The sequence below is a fragment of the Diadema setosum genome, chromosome 10, assembly GCF_964275005.1.
Source record: "Diadema setosum chromosome 10, eeDiaSeto1, whole genome shotgun sequence".
Lineage (NCBI taxonomy): Eukaryota > Metazoa > Echinodermata > Echinoidea > Diadematoida > Diadematidae > Diadema > Diadema setosum.
The window spans coordinates 4,377,435-4,396,749 of record NC_092694.1 but is presented as its reverse complement, the minus strand read 5'-3'; the positions used below and the strand labels follow the sequence as shown (position 1 = coordinate 4,396,749).

At 37.4% G+C, this 19,315-nt stretch overlaps 1 protein-coding gene across 1 annotated transcript in view; it reads right to left on the bottom strand.

The window, feature by feature from the left end:
• Positions 1-19,315, bottom strand: part of LOC140234424 (uncharacterized) — a 101,553-nt gene that overhangs the window by 13,833 nt on the left and 68,405 nt on the right. Inside the window, exons 41-54 of the mRNA XM_072314469.1 lie at positions 18,474-18,593; positions 14,820-14,939; positions 13,041-13,160; positions 11,100-11,219; positions 8,953-9,072; positions 7,156-7,275; positions 6,652-6,759; positions 5,811-5,924; positions 5,103-5,213; positions 4,154-4,267; positions 2,844-2,957; positions 2,101-2,211; positions 1,507-1,617; positions 788-898 (exon numbers count right to left, since the gene is read on the bottom strand). Coding sequence (XP_072170570.1) covers positions 788-898; positions 1,507-1,617; positions 2,101-2,211; positions 2,844-2,957; positions 4,154-4,267; positions 5,103-5,213; positions 5,811-5,924; positions 6,652-6,759; positions 7,156-7,275; positions 8,953-9,072; positions 11,100-11,219; positions 13,041-13,160; positions 14,820-14,939; positions 18,474-18,593 — 1,614 coding nt within the window. The remainder of the gene's footprint in view (positions 1-787; positions 899-1,506; positions 1,618-2,100; positions 2,212-2,843; positions 2,958-4,153; positions 4,268-5,102; positions 5,214-5,810; positions 5,925-6,651; positions 6,760-7,155; positions 7,276-8,952; positions 9,073-11,099; positions 11,220-13,040; positions 13,161-14,819; positions 14,940-18,473; positions 18,594-19,315) is intronic.

Sequence of the window (19,315 nt, the reverse complement as noted above, 5' to 3'; positions counted from 1 at the left end):
GCTACAACACGCATTTCCCATAGACTCTTGCCCGAGTATACTCGGGACTCGTCCTCAACGGGTTAAGATGTATGTTTATAATTTCGTAAACAATCTCTAATTTGAACATGCGGCAAGTATTGCAAGTAGATTTGTTCACTTTTGAAAAAAATACCACAAAGGGCTTTAAAGATGACACGGATATGACTGTACAGGGATGAAAATGACAGAAATGGTAATTGTAATGATCCTGGAAGAGAGAGAGAAAATTCTAAGTTCTGCCTTCCTGGAGGAAAAAAAAAAATCACACCACTCTTGAGTATTTATACGAACTTTGAGACACATAAATTTAGGTACAGGTACTTCAAGATCTTATAGTAGTCAGCAACACATACAGTACTTATATCTATTATCGTACCACCAATACCAGCACCCCAGAGACTCCAACCCCAAGCACCTTCTGATCGGGAGATTCTCCCGCCCGTAAACCCCTAGCAAACGGGAGACTCCAATTTGATGTGGGCGAAGCGCACATCACGAGCGCAAAGCGCGAAGTTCTTTGCGGCCGGCGGGCCCTGGAAGCTCTAGGGTTCTAGATTCTCTCTCGTGCTATCTCAGGCTTATTTTTCAACATAGGATATTAAGTAAAAAATTAATTCAAGCGGGAGACACAGCGCCAGGACGGGAGAAATTAAATCTCAAGCAGGAGAACGGGAGATTTTGCAAAAATGGGCTTTCGGCGGGAGATCTCCTGTCGAAAACGGGAGAGTTGGAGTCTCTGGCACCCGCTGAAGTATGATACACTTACAAGTAGCACAGTTAGGCCCACTGTAGTCGGCAGGACATGTGCAGGAGTAGTCATTGTTGCTTGTCACACAGGTTCCTCCATTCTGACAGGGGGAGGACCAGCATGGTGCAGCTGTGAGGGATAATAGACAAATAAAATGCATCATTCTAATGTTTTACAACAGTCTGTTAATAAAGCTGGAACACGTATCCAAAAAAAAAAAAAAAAAAGAGAAAGAAAGAAAGAAAATGAATGAGCCTAGAACAATAAAATAAAAGACAGTTTGTTATAAAAAAGCATGATTGCTTCAAAGTGCCATACAATGTATCTGACTCTCCTGTATTTAAAGTTTGATAAGTTATTTCTGCCAGTCATACAAGCTTGAAGCAAACTCTTGTAAAACTGCTGATATTGTGTAATCACAACCGATGATAACGAGATGCTTAAATATGGATTATCAATTTTCAAATATAGTGCTTTGTTAAAAGAGTTAAAGAGGAATAATACATACTGCTGACTGCTTCAATCTTGTATGAATGGCAGAAAGAAACTTAAAAGCGTAAAAAGCTGCACCAAACATAAATAAACGTGTCTTCCTTTTCTCTTCTTCTTCTTTTTTTGCATTGGTAAGTCTGAAAAAGATAATAAATGTATTTGTATATGTTTTAAAGGCAGTGGAGGAAAGGAAGAAGCTACACATAAATATCTTTGCTCTCTCGCTTTCCCCCAGACAAACTTACCCTGTGAGCATGTTGGTCCTGTCCATCCGTTTGGACACTGACACTGGTAGTTTAGACCACTGTTAACACACGCTGCCCCATTCTGGCATGGCGATGAGCCACAGGGAAAGGCTGGTATCGACAGAAAACATTGGACAAGAGGAGAATTTCATAAATATGACATCATCAAGGAGTAATTGTCATGAGGAAAATATCACACAGAGAAAAAGTGTGTGTTAATGATATGTACTTACTGTAAAACATGATATTTAGCAGCATGAAAGTTTTGCGAATTGGAGTTGGCCTTTTGAATCGCAAAAAATTGTTGCAAAGTGTCTCTGGCATTCAGTGCATATAGTGTAGACAAGAGCCTTTTGCATGCATTATATATTCCTGAATCTTGGCTCTCGCGAAATTCACAAAATGAAAATGCACACAAACATTTCTGTTTTACAGTATAATATACAGTGCATGCCCAAAGGTCCCAAAATTGCCTTTTGGTATACAAATGAAGTCACAACTCATCTAACTCTGTACACGTATCCATTGTTTTTTAAATTGCTATGTGTATTCTCTACACACCATATTTTCATTATCATTATTCATCCTACTCACGTTCTGAGCACGTGTTTCCCGTCCACACATTGGTGCAGGTACACACAAAGCTCGCTCCACTCACTGTACAGGTGGCCCCGTTCTGGCAGGGAGTGGTGTAGCATGGATTTGCTGTGGGAAAACACACATTAAATTGTACACATCATACAGTCATTGCCATTTCTGTAGAGTCAAGTGACATTATTCGCACTTTTCATTCTGCACAAGAATTCACATAGAGACATAAGGACAAAAGTGACCTTTGACCTCAAGGCCCAAAACTTCCCCTCCAAAATCTCTGTCTGGTAATACATGTACAACATCGTACATATTATCAAAGTTTGATGAAAATGCCTTCAGACATTGAAGAGATATGGGGGAAAGAGATATATGTCAAGATTTTGACCTTGACCTTTGACCTTAACCATGCACACCAAAAATTTGATAGGATCAACTTTGTCCACTTTGCCACTCATGCACTACATACCCATTCTCGTTATGTATAGTTACATTTTATAGATAACTCAAGGGATTCTAATGTTACGCTGTCCACGAAAATCGATTACAGATGGACGCTAGGACAGATGAATGACTGGACAACCCAAAAATATAATGCCTCCAGTGACACTTCCTGGCTAAGGTATGAAAAAGATTGACGACAAGTTAACAGATAAAACACACACAATATGACCGACAGTATGATGTAGAAAGTACAAATGTATGATGTATCCCAGCATGCCTTGCACACACTATGAATGTCTTACCCATTTCACAGTTGATTCCAGTGTATGCATCCAGACAGCTACAGCTGTAGGCATTGGTGCCCACTGGTTCACAAGTTCCTCCGTTCTGGCACGGCATATTGATGCACGCATTAACTGAAACAGAGACAAGAGGGTAGGCATTTGATGAGAAAGCTGGACTCAAACAATACCTCTAAAACTACAGGGTGTTCATTGAATCTCGGAGTAAATTCTGGTACAATGGGATATGATGTGGTAAATTTCTGTATTGTATGTACATGTATCTATGTATGTATGCGTATGTACAGTTAAACCCGTATTTGATAGCGGCCACTTGTCAGTAGCAGCCACCTGCCACATAGGACCACTAAAAACAATTCCCTCCAAGAGCAAAAGCATGTTAAAGAACCTGTCTATAGAGGCCACCAGTCTGTAATGGCCACTCTTTTCATCTCCCTTGGGTGGCTGCGATAGACAGGTTTGGCTGTAAAAGGATGCATATATACAATGTAGTACTGTATCAGCTGTTATTTTCGCAAGGGTTTAATTTTCACGAATTTCGCGAATTGCAGTTGGAGCGTGAATTTTACAACACGCGAAATTGTCTTCATGAGCTTTGTTAATAGAGCATTAACGTAAGCGTCGGCGTCGATTTGCGAAACACAACATCTCGCGAAAATGTCTATGACCTCGTCATTCGCGAAAATAACGGCATATACAGTATTAGTACACCTATCTACATGTATCTAAACACTCATAAAACACAAACGAGCACACACACACTTTCAACTATGCAATACTTTTTTGTGTGTGTTTTGTTTTTTGTTTTTTCTACTAGGAAACTCAACCTGACTAAAAATGAAAGCAGATTGGTAGCTAAAATATTAAAACGAACAAACAAACAGACCTCAATTACAATGCTATTGGCAAATATGCAGCAAATCAAATGAATGCTATTATCAACTTCTCCACAAAAATTAGGTAAAATTCAACAACTGATCTACGTACTAGCTAAAGCATGATAGAGAATAGAAACAACATTTTTACATTACACTTCACCTTCAAAATACTAGCATTGACAATGTAATCTGAATGAAAAGTCCACATGAAATTGAAATTGTTTCCCTGGAAAAAAGAAAGAAAAGAACATCATCAAAAAAGAATGATATACATGTGGAATTAGCATGACTTTGAAGAAAAAGTTTGCAAAAACATTTTAATAAGTTTTCATAACTGCCCGCTTAGATTCTTACATGTATATCATTAGGAAAGATACTGCAATTGGAAAAAGCAAGAAAAGATTTGCCAATATGATAAAAAAAAAGTGTTACCTTGGTCACAGTTCTTGCCACTGTAGCCCTCGGGGCAGAGGCAGGTGTAGTCTGTAATCTCATTGATGCAGACAGCGCCATTTTGACACAGGTTTGGGAAGCAGGCATCATTGGCTGCAGGAAAACGGAAAACTCACCCAAATTAACCCTTTTAACCCTCAAAGGGCCAAGGAAGAGGGGGGGGGGGGGGAGGGACTCAACCCCCTCAACATTTCCAATAATTATAGGCTTAATGAGGCTTCTTGACTTTTTTTTTTAATCTCATGCAACTTTTGAAACCAAATTTGCAACGTCTGCGTGTACTGCTGTCATGAAGCCATGCCCAGTTTGTAAATGCATGTCACCTGAAATGGGTGCATTTTGTGATTTTTGAGTACATTTCCCGAAGAAAAAAGTGCTCTGTTGTGAAACTCTAAAAATTGATTTTCTGTTAATTTCTGTGATTGATTGATTCTATGCTAATTGTGGTAGGAAAGTGGTCAGCGACAATTTCCAATGAAAAACCAAACAAAAAGCAAAAGTTGAAAAACAAAGATACATGTTTGTATACAAATTCCAAAACTGGCATACCCTACATAGGAATTGAAAACGACTTTTGGAGGTTTTATGAGGCAAATTTGTTTAACATGTTATAAGATATTTGCAATGTGAACATATATTTTCTGTACAAATACACATCATCAATATTTTCTTGTTTGTTTTTTGTGCATTTTTTTTTTGATAATAAAAGTCTGCATTTAACATAATTATTAAATCCCCTTCCTTTTGAGGGAAAATGCACTGTAATCCATGAAATCACACAGTCACCCTAAAAATAATACACTGAATTATTTGACATTTATGATTGCAACCATATACATAACCCCATGCATTGTCATCAATTTATCAGTGAGCATAAAATAACCCCTTCCCCCTTCTCTATGTACACTGAATACACTTTTGTACATACCAGTTTGACACTGGGTACCACTGTAACCATCAGGACAGTTGCAAGTATATCCACTGGAATCTGAGATACAATCCCCCCTGATGCAAGGATTGCTGATACAGGCTCCAGGGCCTACACATATTTGGAAGTAAAATATTGAAGAGCATAAAAGGATAATAATCAATGTAGAAATACTTCTTTCATTATCTTTTTCATGCAGCTGCAGTCTTACAATATATTTATCAATCAACTATCAATGCCTCCTCCAAATATATTATGGAAATAATCATTAGCATCATATTCAACAACCGCATACTTATTGTTAAATGTATGAATATTCTCAACATAACAGTAAGTCAAATGTCATGCCATTTACTATCAAAAACACTATGATTTGTTCTGTTGGCCACTATATCCATTACATTAATTCAGCTGTTCAATATTTTGTTTTTGTGATCTCAGTTTCATTATGTTTTGTTTGACATTTGACCGCACTAAATACTGGTTAGTGATAAGGTTAGAGTAAAGATTAAGGTTAGGGTTACAAATGTGTAGGTTTAGGGTTAGAGTTTGGGCATGGTTACAATTAGGTTCAGGATTAGGATTAGGATTGGGTTGGGGTCAGGGGAAGGGTCCGGGGTAATTGTCCAGGGGGTAATTTGCCCTAGAACCCATAAGGCATATCATTTGGAAATTCACTAAAGTGCTTCAACATACAAATGTACTCACCAATGTCACAATTTGTCCCCGTGTAGCCGTTGACACACTGGCAGCTGTACTCATTTGGATCAGTGACCGAACAGATTCCTCCATTGAGGCAGGGATCATAGTCACAGAAATTGACTGCACAATAAGGAAAAAAGGGAAATATCAATGAAGACAGTCAGTTACATAAAGCAGTATGTTACAATCAGGCCATTGCACCATTTTTTATTGTTTTATTGTTTTATTTTTTCAGTGGGAGTGACTATGTTGGCAACAACTGTAGCATTTACAAGTTTGATACACATAAATGATAATACATGTATTTTTTTTTAATGTAATAAATTCTTGCAAGACAGGGTCGATTTCAATAATATGGTAACAGACTGACTACGTATTTTGTGTCTGAAAATATTAATATCTTCTTACTTAATATCACAGCCTAATAAGTCAAATCTTTAAGCATGCTTGCAGACATTGAATGATGAGGTCGACACAGATATTCTGGGTAAATCAGGGGATAGATGCGTATACCTGAGGTGTATTTGTCTCATAGTAATTTTGCTCCAAAGCTGACTTCGAACCATTTCTACTCTGCAAGCATTAGTCTACAAGTATGTCAGGACTGCATATCTTGTTCTTTGTTTTATCCTTGAGGACCAAATCTTACATCATAAAACCTATCAAGCATTAAATACTCTGAGAGTAACTTTCCTGGGTTATACTCAGCATCAACTGATTAAAAAATTGAAATGAATGGATTTTCCTGAAGAATCAAAATGAATGGATATTCTTTAACTCCAGTGTAGTTTAAAGAGAGAAGCGGAAAGAAATTTGGGAAGAGGAATCAAGAAGGAAGGATCTTTACTTTCTTCACAGGTGTCTCCGGTGTAGCCAAGGTCACACTGGCAGGTGAAAGTACTGGCAGTGACCTGACAGGTACCTCCATTACGACAGGGTTTATCAAAACAGGGATCTGTCATACGGAGAGAGAAAACAGATAGAGAGAGGAGTGTGAACGTCCCCTATCAGTACCTAAAGCATTATACACTGACCATACAGGCGTATGACATCCATTAAGACTAAACTACTAATACATTTTGGCAGACAATAACTTGCCTAAAAACACATCAAATTGTAAATGAATAGCAACCTGACCTTCTGAGTCAGTGATCGCAAACAGTGACTGTGTTTTATCCTGGGGCATAGTAAAAATGTATTATGACAGGCAAGCTTTTCTATTCTTGATTTTGCTTCTTTTTTGTTATTGTTTTACATTTGAAAACTGTACAAGTTATTGTAATTTGAGTGTTAAATTGAAACTGGTGGACAAATGTATAGGGGAGGAATAATTATGCTGATGTAAACTCACCCTCTTCACAGTTCACTCCTGCATAGCCTGCTGGACAGCTGCATGTGTACTCAAAAGAGCTGGACAGCGCCACACAGATACCTCCGCTCTGACAAGGATCACTGTCACATGGACTTATCTCTGAAAATGAAAATATAAAAGTTTGGAAGTGAGAACGAAACACTCACTTCTTCAAACTTAGCTTTAAAGGATATTGTCTATCAACACTGGTCTTGACATACTTCATTGTCAGCTTCAATGATTCTATCATGTAGGTATAAATTCTGAAGCAGCACAGTTGTAGTGGTTTGCACAAAATTCTTCATGGAGTGATTTACCATTATGCATCTCATGCGGCCTCCAAGATGATAAAAGGATGATGATATTCTTTTAGTCTCAAATGAATGAAAAAGACATTCCAGGAGTAGCTGACAATTTTTTTCCCCCAAAGCTCCAGCATACAAAATGTGACCGTGCACCACAAAACAAACAAAAAGTGGCATCCCTTGATTTGCAATGAGGACTCAAAAAAGGAGAAACGGGTCAACCAAGTCAATATTAAGTTTATCATATTTTCTGAAAGAGCTACCATTCTTTTACATTAGTCTTAAGTTTGGGATCATAAAATGAATGGGAAAGTGTATTTTCAGCAGTTTTTCTGCAACCCTTTTTTGTAGAGTAGTGAGATCAGGCATGCCTTACAGGCCCCTTTTCATTTCTTGATAATCCTTTGCACACTCTTCACTTTCAAGTCTGATAACTTTTGAAGGGATAATGCTACAACTGCTTTGAAAGTTGGCATTAATCATGGACAGAATGTGTTAATAGAGCATGATCAATTCAAACTTAATCTGATAATTCCTTCATTGTTGTTGCTCCAGTGGTTTACATCCTGTTTTTGTGTCCCATTCATTGCACAGCTAGCACGGTTTGGTAAAGATTAAGCGCTTGAATAGACAGATAGACTCTGTACTTCAGAGCCCCTTTTCTTGGTTCACACTTTTCCAGAGTGTGTGCTTTCTTTCCAATATCTAGATAGGTTAGGAGAGTCCATTTCAATTGAGCTATAGATTGTTGAAAAACTTAGAGTCTGCTCTTTCAGAGTCTGCCCTTAACTAAAAGTCCATGTCTGGCAACTTTTTGCTGGTTTTGTGATGCAGGGTCACAAATGTACTTCTTTTCTCAAATGATTTCAAATTTCTCAAATGTATAGGGAAGTGATTTGATACAGTGAGACAGTATTTTTACAGCTGCAGGAGATACAATTGATACAGTTGCACAGTTTATATCAATGTACAATGTATGCTAACAATAGAAATGGGGATGTATGGTGTACATACATGTGTACATTCTGTATATTTGATAACTATTGAATGAAGTATTTGAATTTTGAATGTTAAATTTGAATATTGTATTTGGTAACTAGTAAATGTTGTATTCGAATGTTGTATTTCATACCTTTTGAATGATGTTGTATTTGAATTTTGTTTTTGGTAACTACTGAATCTTGTATTTGAATGTTGGATATGATAACCCTCCATTTCCATTCCCATCCTTAATTTGCTTGTAATATATGCATATGTGTATACTTAAAAAAGAAAATACAATTGTGTTTTCTTCATTGTTACTAATTTTCACATGTATTTTGTCAATTTACGTTTTTGCATTTATTACAAATATGTCCTGCATTTATATTGTATATAATTTCTCTTTTTATTCTATGGAAATGAAAATGAATTTGAACCTTGAATCTGTTGAATGTTATACTGAAACTGAAAGGACAGCTTTGATGAGGCGTGCCTGGAACCTCTTCCTCACCATTTTCACAGTACACACCACCGAAGAACTGGCTTGGGCATATACAAGTAAAAGAGGACCCATCTAAAGCCTCCACACACTGCGCATTGTTCTGACATGGTGAGCTCTGGCAAGGCACGGCTACAAAGAAAAAAAAAAAGTAACAAGAAAGAGGTAAATTAACACAAACACAAAAATTGATCTCATTGTTAAACAAGTTTGCCAGTTTGAAAAGTCTGAGTGGCATGGTCTTACACACTGGCAGTATCTTGATTAATGTGTAGAAATATTGAGCTTTCTTTTACCATAGATGCAATGTAAAAGCAAATTAAGTAAAAATGCAAATCATAGAAATATCTGTTATGAGCCAGTGAAAAATAAAACGAAATCCAGAAGATGAAATTATGAATAAATAGTTTCAATTTATATGCACACTCGTTACTTGATTTTGTTTTGTTTTGTTTTGTTTTATATTTTCACAGGCTGACATACTACGTTGTGCATAGGTCTTACCCGTTTCACAATTTGTGCCCTCATATCCCACAATGCAAGAGCAGGCATAGGAGTATGTTGACAGCCCTCTGAAGCAGGTGGCCCCATTCTGGCAGGGATCACTGTCACATGGATTGATTTCTGAGGAGTAGAAGTAGAATTACAGCAGATGTGTTGGAAAGGGGGAATTTCAATTCCACTCACTGATATACATGTATGTCAAAAAGACCAAACAAACAAACAGATTATATTGTATGTACAGCTCATTATATTTGCTCTTACAGCAGAAGAGGATGAGGCCTTTGATCAAATTGTTTATTTCGGCAGTAGCAAATCCTTACAGTTTTAGTATTGATATGAGTAATAAAACAAAAACAGAATTAATGTATCTGATAATGATAATGATATTAATCGTCATCATGATCATCAAAATCATCATCATCATAATCATCATTATTGTCGTCATCATCACCGTCGCTGTCGTCATCATCATTACGTCACCATCATCATCAGGACTATACACATTTGTAGAATAAGATTTTTGTAAGTGATCTTATCCACCAAGCTCATGAGGCTGTATTCTGATGTAAATATTTACAACAACACAGTGTATTGGTAGGAACCGTTTTATATATCTTTTTTTCTCAGAGATAAAACAATTTTGATTTATCATTTCTCAATTTCATGTTCCAGTATTAAAATACTGAACAACAATGGGGACTTACATTTGTAACTCACACAAATTACAAACTTGACATCCTGCAACACATACTCTAAAAGTGGGTATTTACTCACATGCATGTGAGTAACTTTTCGTGTGTTTTTGATTCAGCTGTATCAAGACATGAAATACTGGAACATACACTGTACAGCAAGAAACTATAATGTGTGTTTTATTTTCACGCTAGTTTATGGTTGCGCGAAATGCACAAGAATTTCAACACAGCAAAAATTTCCACCTTTACAGTGGACATACAGTGTAGGATATTCAGGCATGTTGAAAGTCAAGAAATTTTTTGCTCTTACCTGTTTGACAGAGTACACCCTCATAGCCCTGCTGACAAATACATGAGTAAGAGTAGGTTGTCTGGCTCCTTACACAGATCCCTCCATTTTGACATGGTGTGCTTACACAGGCATCTTGAACTGTAATAGGTGGAATTAAAAAATTGCACAGCTTATGATCCAAACATCAAGAAAGAGAAGATTACATGTAGTGCACATCTGTCCATTTTAGTTGTACCTGTAGGTGCATTGCCCTGTAGCATGCCATGTATAGAATGACATCGAGATTGAATACATGTATGCTAACCATGTAGCATTGCATCTAAGGTACAGTATAACATCAAAATAGTGAATGGTGCTATGGAACAAGATTTTGTGTGTACCCTATCTGTCACCAAATGCAAAATCTCGTTCCATTGCCCGAGTAAAGACCATACACTATTTGTTTTAAGATTCACCTCAGACTTCAACAGATATGGTCCACACAGATTCTTGAATCTAGCACTGAATTGGCAACCATTTTATCCCTTTTCTTGTGAGAGGTGAATGACTAGCACAGTCACATTGCTGTTACATGATCAATATGACAAATGAAAAATTGTATGAGAAGCACATTTTTAAAGTTGACAATAAGAACACATCTGTCCATAATCACAGCACATCAGTCTTACCAGTTTCACAATTCACTCCTTCATAGCCTGTTGGACAAGCACAGGCATAGCTATAGGATCCCTGGGATCTATAGCAGTAACCTCCATTCACACAGGGTTGGCTATCACATGGATCCAGCTCTGAATAAAACGAAAATACATTCAGGAAATGTACAAACTCTGTATACTCTACTATGCAACAATGTAATCCCTATAAATACATTTGTACATGGAGGCTTTGTACACTGACTGCCATGTCACATGGAGTACTTTCTTTGTTGATTTGAAAAGATGTCTGGAAAGTTAATACCAATTGATCATCTGATAATCTAATCCTGCCTTTAATCCCTATTGCATTATGATGATATGGTTGCCGAAGTGACACACATTGTTACACCTTTGTTGGCTGGCAAACTGTCTATGTACATGTAGTTCAGGTTTGGAGGAATTAACTGATTGCTGATGAATAATCACGAAAAGTGACAGCTATCAAAAGGGATTATGGGAACACCAAGGGTTGTTTCCTGTTCGAGCAGCTTAAATTATAAATGAATTTCTATGTCGTCTTCTTTCACGCCACAAAAATTTCACAATCATTGATTTCAGTGGCCAAAACAGACCACCAGAGAAGATACATTGTAGTAGGGGTTGATCTCTGCATGACGTATCATTAAAATGTTATCAAATATATGAAAACTTACCCCAAAACATCTTTTGCACTTACCTGTCTGACACTGTGGGCCCTCATAGCCTTGCTGACAAATACATGAGTAAGAGTAGGTTGTCTGGCTCCTTACACAGATCCCTCCATTCTGACAAGGTGCACTCACACAGGCATCTTGAACTATGATTGGAGGAATATTGAAAAAGAACAAACCAATGAACTGCCAAGGAATAAAACAGAAAAAAAAAACACACACACAGACAGGCCATACATGTACATTATATTTCAAAGTCTGACTGCGAAACCAAGTAATGTAATTATAATAATATGTACTTTCAATCATTATTCAGATCAGACACATCATTAGTGCTTGGTACACTGTTCTAAGTATTGCTGAGCATAAAAATGAGTGTTCAAATCAATCTGTTGGTAAATAAATATGTACCAAACGTAGAGTCAATATATTATGCTGAAATTAAAACCAATGCCTCTCTGGTTGCCCCACAGGGATACGCAAGTGTAGGGCATTCTGTGATTTGGCTACAAATACGAGAACAATCAGATGGCTACTTCATTCAACAGAGATTGTGGATGCACATTTCTTCGAGTGAGATGATAAGGGCGCTAAGTTGCCAGTAAAGCCATAGTGTTCGAGGCACCTTAATGCCCTTATCATTCTCAGCCAACGATTTTAAAAACCACAGAGAATCACTTACCAGTTTCGCAATTTGTGCCTTCGTAGCCTGATTGACAAACACAGCCATACCTATAGGATCCCTGGAATTTATAGCAGTAGCCTCCATTCTGACAGGGTTGGCTTTCACAAGGATCTAGCTCTGAATAAAATAAAAGAAATGAAAAAAAAATACTGCATTCTTTACTTGCAGATTATAAAAAAAAAACAAAAAACATTGTGGGGTATCTTTCCAGTAGTCTGAAAGCTTTACCACCTGAGTCAACTGCTTTGTATGTACTACAAGGACCATTAACTTCACTAATTCATATTCTGCCTTACCATACTTCATATCATTTATAAGTGTATATTTACAAATACATTTTATCTACCAATTCAAGTTCATTCGTTCATGAATTTATTCAATATTTGTTTATACATCAATTAATTTACTTCATCACTTATCTATCTAGTACTAATAAATTGGATTACTGAGCAATCAATAAAATGGGATCAAGAAAAGTTACTTTAACGAAAGCATTCAGAGTAAATGAGAAGTGTCATTTAAAGGAGACTTGTGATGTCAACAAAGCATTTTAGAATCCAATGTAAATCAAGTCCTCACCGATTTCACAATGCGTGCCCCTGAAACCAGCCTGGCAGCCACAGGTGTAGGCATAGGAATTGTCGCTGCCGATGCAAACACCTCCATTCTGACACGGTGCACTCTGGCACGGATCAAGGCCTGCGTTTGGTTGGTACAATACAGTGGTACATCATTATCAGGATTAACGTAACTTTCAAGCAAATACACTTGTATCACAGGAGATGCCATGATGTTAAAATGCTGATGGGAAGAAATGAAGAATTTTATTGCAAAGAGCGCCATTTTCAAACACTGCATCATTAGATGAGAGCAAAATGAAACTTTTCCAGTAATAGGAACCACACTTGTGACATAACAAAGGATTATTCTACAAGTTTTGATTAGATAAGCTGGATTTTCTAATCATTTTCCATTTTTTAGCAGCTTTAATCACAAATATCTAGTAGCTAAACAAGATGGAGTCAACTTGTTTTGCAATAAACCTCTTCATATATACGACCAAATTTGAGGGGGGGGGGGGGGGGAATCCCAAAGATTTCTGTCTGTAAGCTGATTACTTACTGACAAGCTCTTACCACATCTTGTGCACCTACAAGATTTTGTACATTGTGTACAACTTACAAAAATGATTAGGAATTTGGTGTATCCATAACCCTGTATTCACTGTACAAATGATTAATACACAAACTTGCAGTGTTGCATCATGTATTTGTCTGTATTTATCTGTATGTGTATGTATTGTGTCATAAATTGCAAAACTAATACACAAATACAAAATATCATCAGCTGAGAACCAGAAAGGCTTTATCGCCATTTTGGGTGGTACTGAGTTTGGTCTCATACTATAGAGCTTGATTTCTTCTACATTATGGTGTTGAGTTTAAATTATTCTAATTTTCAGTGAGAAGATAAAAATCAAAACCATAATGGGGCTATTTTACCCTTTATCGGGAACAATGCTTATAAATCTCTCCACCTTGATCAAATAAACTTTTTTTTGTTTCAAGAAAATTGATTCATTTGTTTTTATTTACGCTCAGATCTTAGAATGCAATAGTGCCCTTCTGGCTCTCAGCTGCTGATATTTACTCATATACACTCCTAGGAACTCAAGCCATTGTTTTTCTGATTGGTATAGGATAGATCAACATGCTATTTGTTATTAACTTCATGCAATCAAAGGAAATGTCAGTTGGGAAGAACTTCATTCTCAGGTTATGCTTTTAAAAACTACAAACAAAATATAAGGCATAATGGCCACGGAAGTGTGGTAATTTGTGGTTTTCCCTTAACATGACCTTAGTCAAGATATTAGCATATAACACATGTATAGATCCTTGCCATCTGATTGGACGAATGTGGGTCACATGACATTCAGAAGAATCAGCTATCCCACCCTCACTCTTAAAGGCAGTGCAATAGATTCTAGGACACACTAAACTTGTGTATGATCGTATTAAGGCACTGATGTATACGCATACCCATTTCAAGACCTAGAGCCAAATCTAGATCTAGGCCTAACTGTTAGTCTTCCTCCTAGATAGGCTTAACATTAGATCTATTTTGGTCTAGACCAGGCCTATATCATGTGCTATATGGAAACAAATATTCAGTACTTTATCATTCGTGCGATCGTACCGAATATTACATTCGGTGCAAGTTTACCCATTCTATTCAACTCCGTTTTGTGTCGTTGAATAGAACGGATAAACTTGTACGCTCATGTATTATTCAGAATCATGGCACTCATAAAAATACAATATTTGTATACTAAAAAAGACGTCAGTCTGGGCTTACGTGTATCACAGTTTGTTCCAGCATAACCCAGGACACAGCTGCAGTAGTAGGCGTAGCTGGATGGGGATCTGTAACAGGTCCCTCCGTTCACACAGGGACTGCTGTCACAGGGGCTCAGTTCTAGATTTTATGAAAAATTACAAGAAAATGTAGACCATAATGCAAATAACTTTTTCTCAGAGTGATAGATGAGTGATAGATGATAGTCTAATTCATTTCAAGAATAAAAAGGAAAGAAAAACAGTAGCAGACCACTCTATTCTTGTTATTATGTGTTTTAGTCAATGATTCAGCAAGTACTAACCCATTGAGGACGATTTGATATTTCTTGTAGACCCCTGCCAGAGTATACTCAGGACTCGTTCCAAATAACCTAGCTGCTTTTCCTGCAATTCTCCAAGAACCTTCCATGCCCCCCCCCCCAGATTCTTTTCATCCGTTGACAAGGAAAGATAGGTTGGCAATCTGCCTGTGCGAAAGCAGTCAAGCAGTGCATGCATTCCATTTACCACAATTTGCTGCACTGCCTGTATGCTGCCTGTATGCCATGTGACAATGCGAAATATCAATAGGATGAGAGATGCGAATAGAGCATGTGCTGGGCTCTTTTGTTATATACTATAAGGGCATCCGAATGGGGTCAGTGAAAGACAAAATTTAGTGAACTCAGCCTTGACTGCTACACCATGTCTTCATACAAGTTTTACACTGTATAGTAAAAAAGAAAAGAAAGTGCACTATTACGTTTAAAAAAGGTAAATTAGACTGAAACAATCACAGTTTTGATACAGAAAAAGAACACATATTCTGCCCCCCCAAGGAAAAACGTAGTATCTAACATTTTTGGCGATTTTCACTTTTTTGCATAAATATAGTCAGTGGGCAATCCTTCTTCATATGACATATTCAGATTTTTGAAAAAATGTTTGGAAAGCTACTTTTCCGTAACTGCCAAACGCAGTATCTACACTTAACTTGCACTTTCCCCAAGGAAAAACGCAGTATCTACATGATGAATACTTCCCCAAGGAAAAACGCAGTATCTACAAAGCTAGTCTTAATCACCAGACACTGTTATTTATATATGCCGGTTGTTCTGTAATTTGAACGTAAATTACTTTCTTTAGATACACTTGCTCAATAATAAAACATAATGTTCAAAATATCTAACCGAAACAATATTGATTAGTAAATATTTTGATGAGATCGTGATCCTAATATAAAACACAGTGTGAGATTAAGACTAACTGAGTGCACATTAAACAATACAGCACAACACTGACAGCTTGCATTAGCTGCACTGAGCATGCAGTCAGCACAGGGCCCGGCCAGCTAGTCAGCATACAGTGTGAGTGTGTAATAGTCTTGGATTAAAACAAAATGTTGTCGCGGGGAAAATTACTCGTGAGCCTAGCCCTCAAGAAAAATTTATCTGCAGATAATGAGTAAGTAATTCAAAACTATTTCAATATTGAAAGAATAAAGCTGATCGTTTTATCACACGAAGCGAGGTAAACACAAATGCATGTTTGTCACACGAAGCGAGGTAACGTTAGAGTTCTAAACACAAACGCATGTTTACCTCGCTTCGTGTGATTATTTAAACGATCAGCTTTTCTTTCATATTCTACCTCGATGATGAACATCTTCCGTACTATTTCAATATTAACTTGTTGTGAAGTAACTTTGATAGGCCTAGACCCTTGTCAAAATTCCTAAGGCTCCAAATCTGAAAGTTTCGTCGAAAGGCAATTATAGAATAGACCTAGATCTAGATCTATTTGTGTTGTATCGGATAAACGTCGCGTTATACTAACATGTTATTGTTAGACCCTATGTATAGACTCTATTTAGATCTAAGTCCAAGTCTAAGCCTTGTCTAGACAGTAACGTTTGAGTCTTGCGTCTCTTTTCTAACGTTAGACTTAACGTTAATCAGAACTTTCAGGGTCCGTATTCCGAAAGTCTAAAGAAAGATGTAGTGTAACTGTTAGGACTAGAATAGGCCTACTCTAGGGCAGGCCTGTTTATAAAACTAAGAAAGAAGTCTAAGACTAAAACTTAACCACTCAGAATCCTATTCTTAACTCTAACACCGCTAGTGAAGTGTCAATGTTCAATTATCTACTCCATACCATACTGTCTTATAATTACATAGACAGCGATCTAGTTGAAAATAGATTAGGCCTATGATAGCATGTGAAAAATAGGTAGGGGCCTACCCACGGTAACGCGGTAAATGGACAAAATAGAGACAGTTAAGAATAAGTTGTATTTTAATTCTTATCGGATCTAGACAGTGTCTAGACCCTAGTGAGACTGGGTTGCGTAAAATGCATGCATGATTCCATGCTGCATTCTACAACTTAGCGTTACAGGTAAAAAAGTTACATTACAAATTTACATGACATAACAAACTTAGGTTCAATCCAGAAGGAATAGGCCTAGAGAGCGGATGTCACTTCGATCTAGACCGGTTCTAGATTTATTTTTTTCTAATTAAAGAGTCCTGTCTAGTGTAGGGCTTAGACTAAACCTTCTGCAGTTCTAACGTTAACCGTTAGGCTATTTTTTTCTGTGAGTATCGTGCATAGCCTGAGGCTGTAGACTTGTGTAGCCTGCTACGTAACCAGCCTAGTAGTAGAATAAACGATATAAAAACTAGAGCTACCTAGTCTAGATCGATCTAGGTCCAGACATCCGATTTAGATTTATTTTGGTCTAGACAGACTCTAGCCTAGACTGTACAGATCTCACGTTCTGAGTGATGCTCAACCTGAGCTTTTCAGAGTAACAGATCCAGATCCAGATCCAGATCTAGATCTAGTATTCTAGATGCTAGTTAGCGGCTAGGCCATGTAGCATCACATTACAGCCCTAGTCATTCCGCTGTAGATACTGCGTTTTTCCTTGGGGAAATTCGTTCCATTGTAGATACTGCGTTTTTCCTTGGGGAAATCAGTCAATTGCATGGGGTTTCCCCAAAGTATCTACATTTTCATTAATAACTTAAAAACGAAACAAAAACACAAAATGATATTTTCCAGGAAAATTGGTAGCTAGATAGACTAAAATTCCACAATGAAGGAATTTTTCAAAAGAGTGTATTTTCCAGGGGCTTTGGCAAAAACATAAAATGGTGAATATCTCGGTTGTTGAGAAATGGAGCTGGATGTAGATACTGCGTTTTTCCTTGGGGGGGGGGGCAGTATTGGTAAAAGAAACTACTCTTTTGATGAAAGTCATTTTTTCTGATCAGCAAATAAACATGAATTTAGGCCAAAAATGCAGATAATCTTGTCTACATTTTGGAAACCTGGTATACCAGGTTCCGTAAGGAACAAGTGTAATAACTCAAATCAGGCCAGTGCATTTGTGTGTGCAAACACAAGAGGCCAGCCTTTTTTTCCTCGATCATTCAAACCAACAGCCCTCAAAACAACTGCTCTTCACTGGCAAACAAATAATAACACATGAGATGCTATCATTTTAAGAGGAAAAGATATTGTCTTTATTTAAACGTTTCAAACACCGGCATTCCATAATTCTGTTATCATACAAAGTAGCATTCAGCACAGTTCGAATGAATTGCTGTTACATCAACTTATGGTCCCAACTGTTGATCAATGGCATATCACAGAAGCACTGACTCACCAATATCACAGTGGACACCAGTAAAGCCTTCCGTACAGGCACATGTGTAGCCATAGCCTGTAGTGAGAGCAACACAGCTAGCTCCATTCTGGCAGTAATCAGCATCACATGGATCAAGCCCTGTCATTGGCCACAAGATGAAACACAACGGTAACATCAGCCAATGAGAGAGAATGAGAAAAATATTAAAAGAAAATGTGTTCAGTAGTTCATATTACACATCCCACAGGAGATTGATACCATGAACAATTAGAGAAGCACTCTGAGAGTGCAGACCTCTGCCAAGCAGCTCATTTCCACCACTGATCTTATTCTTCCAGTGATTTCTACACATACGTATGCATGCTGAAAATCGCCGAACTTCCCAATGTCGAAGCCTTTTGTTACGTCATCATTTCCAGCTGCGCGGCGTACATCGCCCTTGCAGAAACTAGAACACGCACTTTACTGCGTGTAGGAATACCTAAAAAATGCCCGGCTTGAACTCCCAAGTTCGTTGACCCTTCCTGCCAAAATATTGAAAATCTTTCATAAAATGCATACAAATTTCCAGATCACTACAAAATTCAATCATCTATTCCTTGTGTCATTCTCAACCTTTCCTGTAAGTTTCATCTAAATCTGTTCACAAGTTCACAAATTATTTTGCACACAAACAAACAAATGCCGATGAAAACATAACCTCCTTCCTTGGCAGAGGTAACAATCTTCAAATTGATATTTGATAGGTGATCTACTTGTAATAGAAGGGAGGAGCTCAGAGATGCAGGTACATGTAAAAACACAAACACATAAACACATAAAGACAGCACTGGTACTGAAATAAGAATGCACGCTGAGTA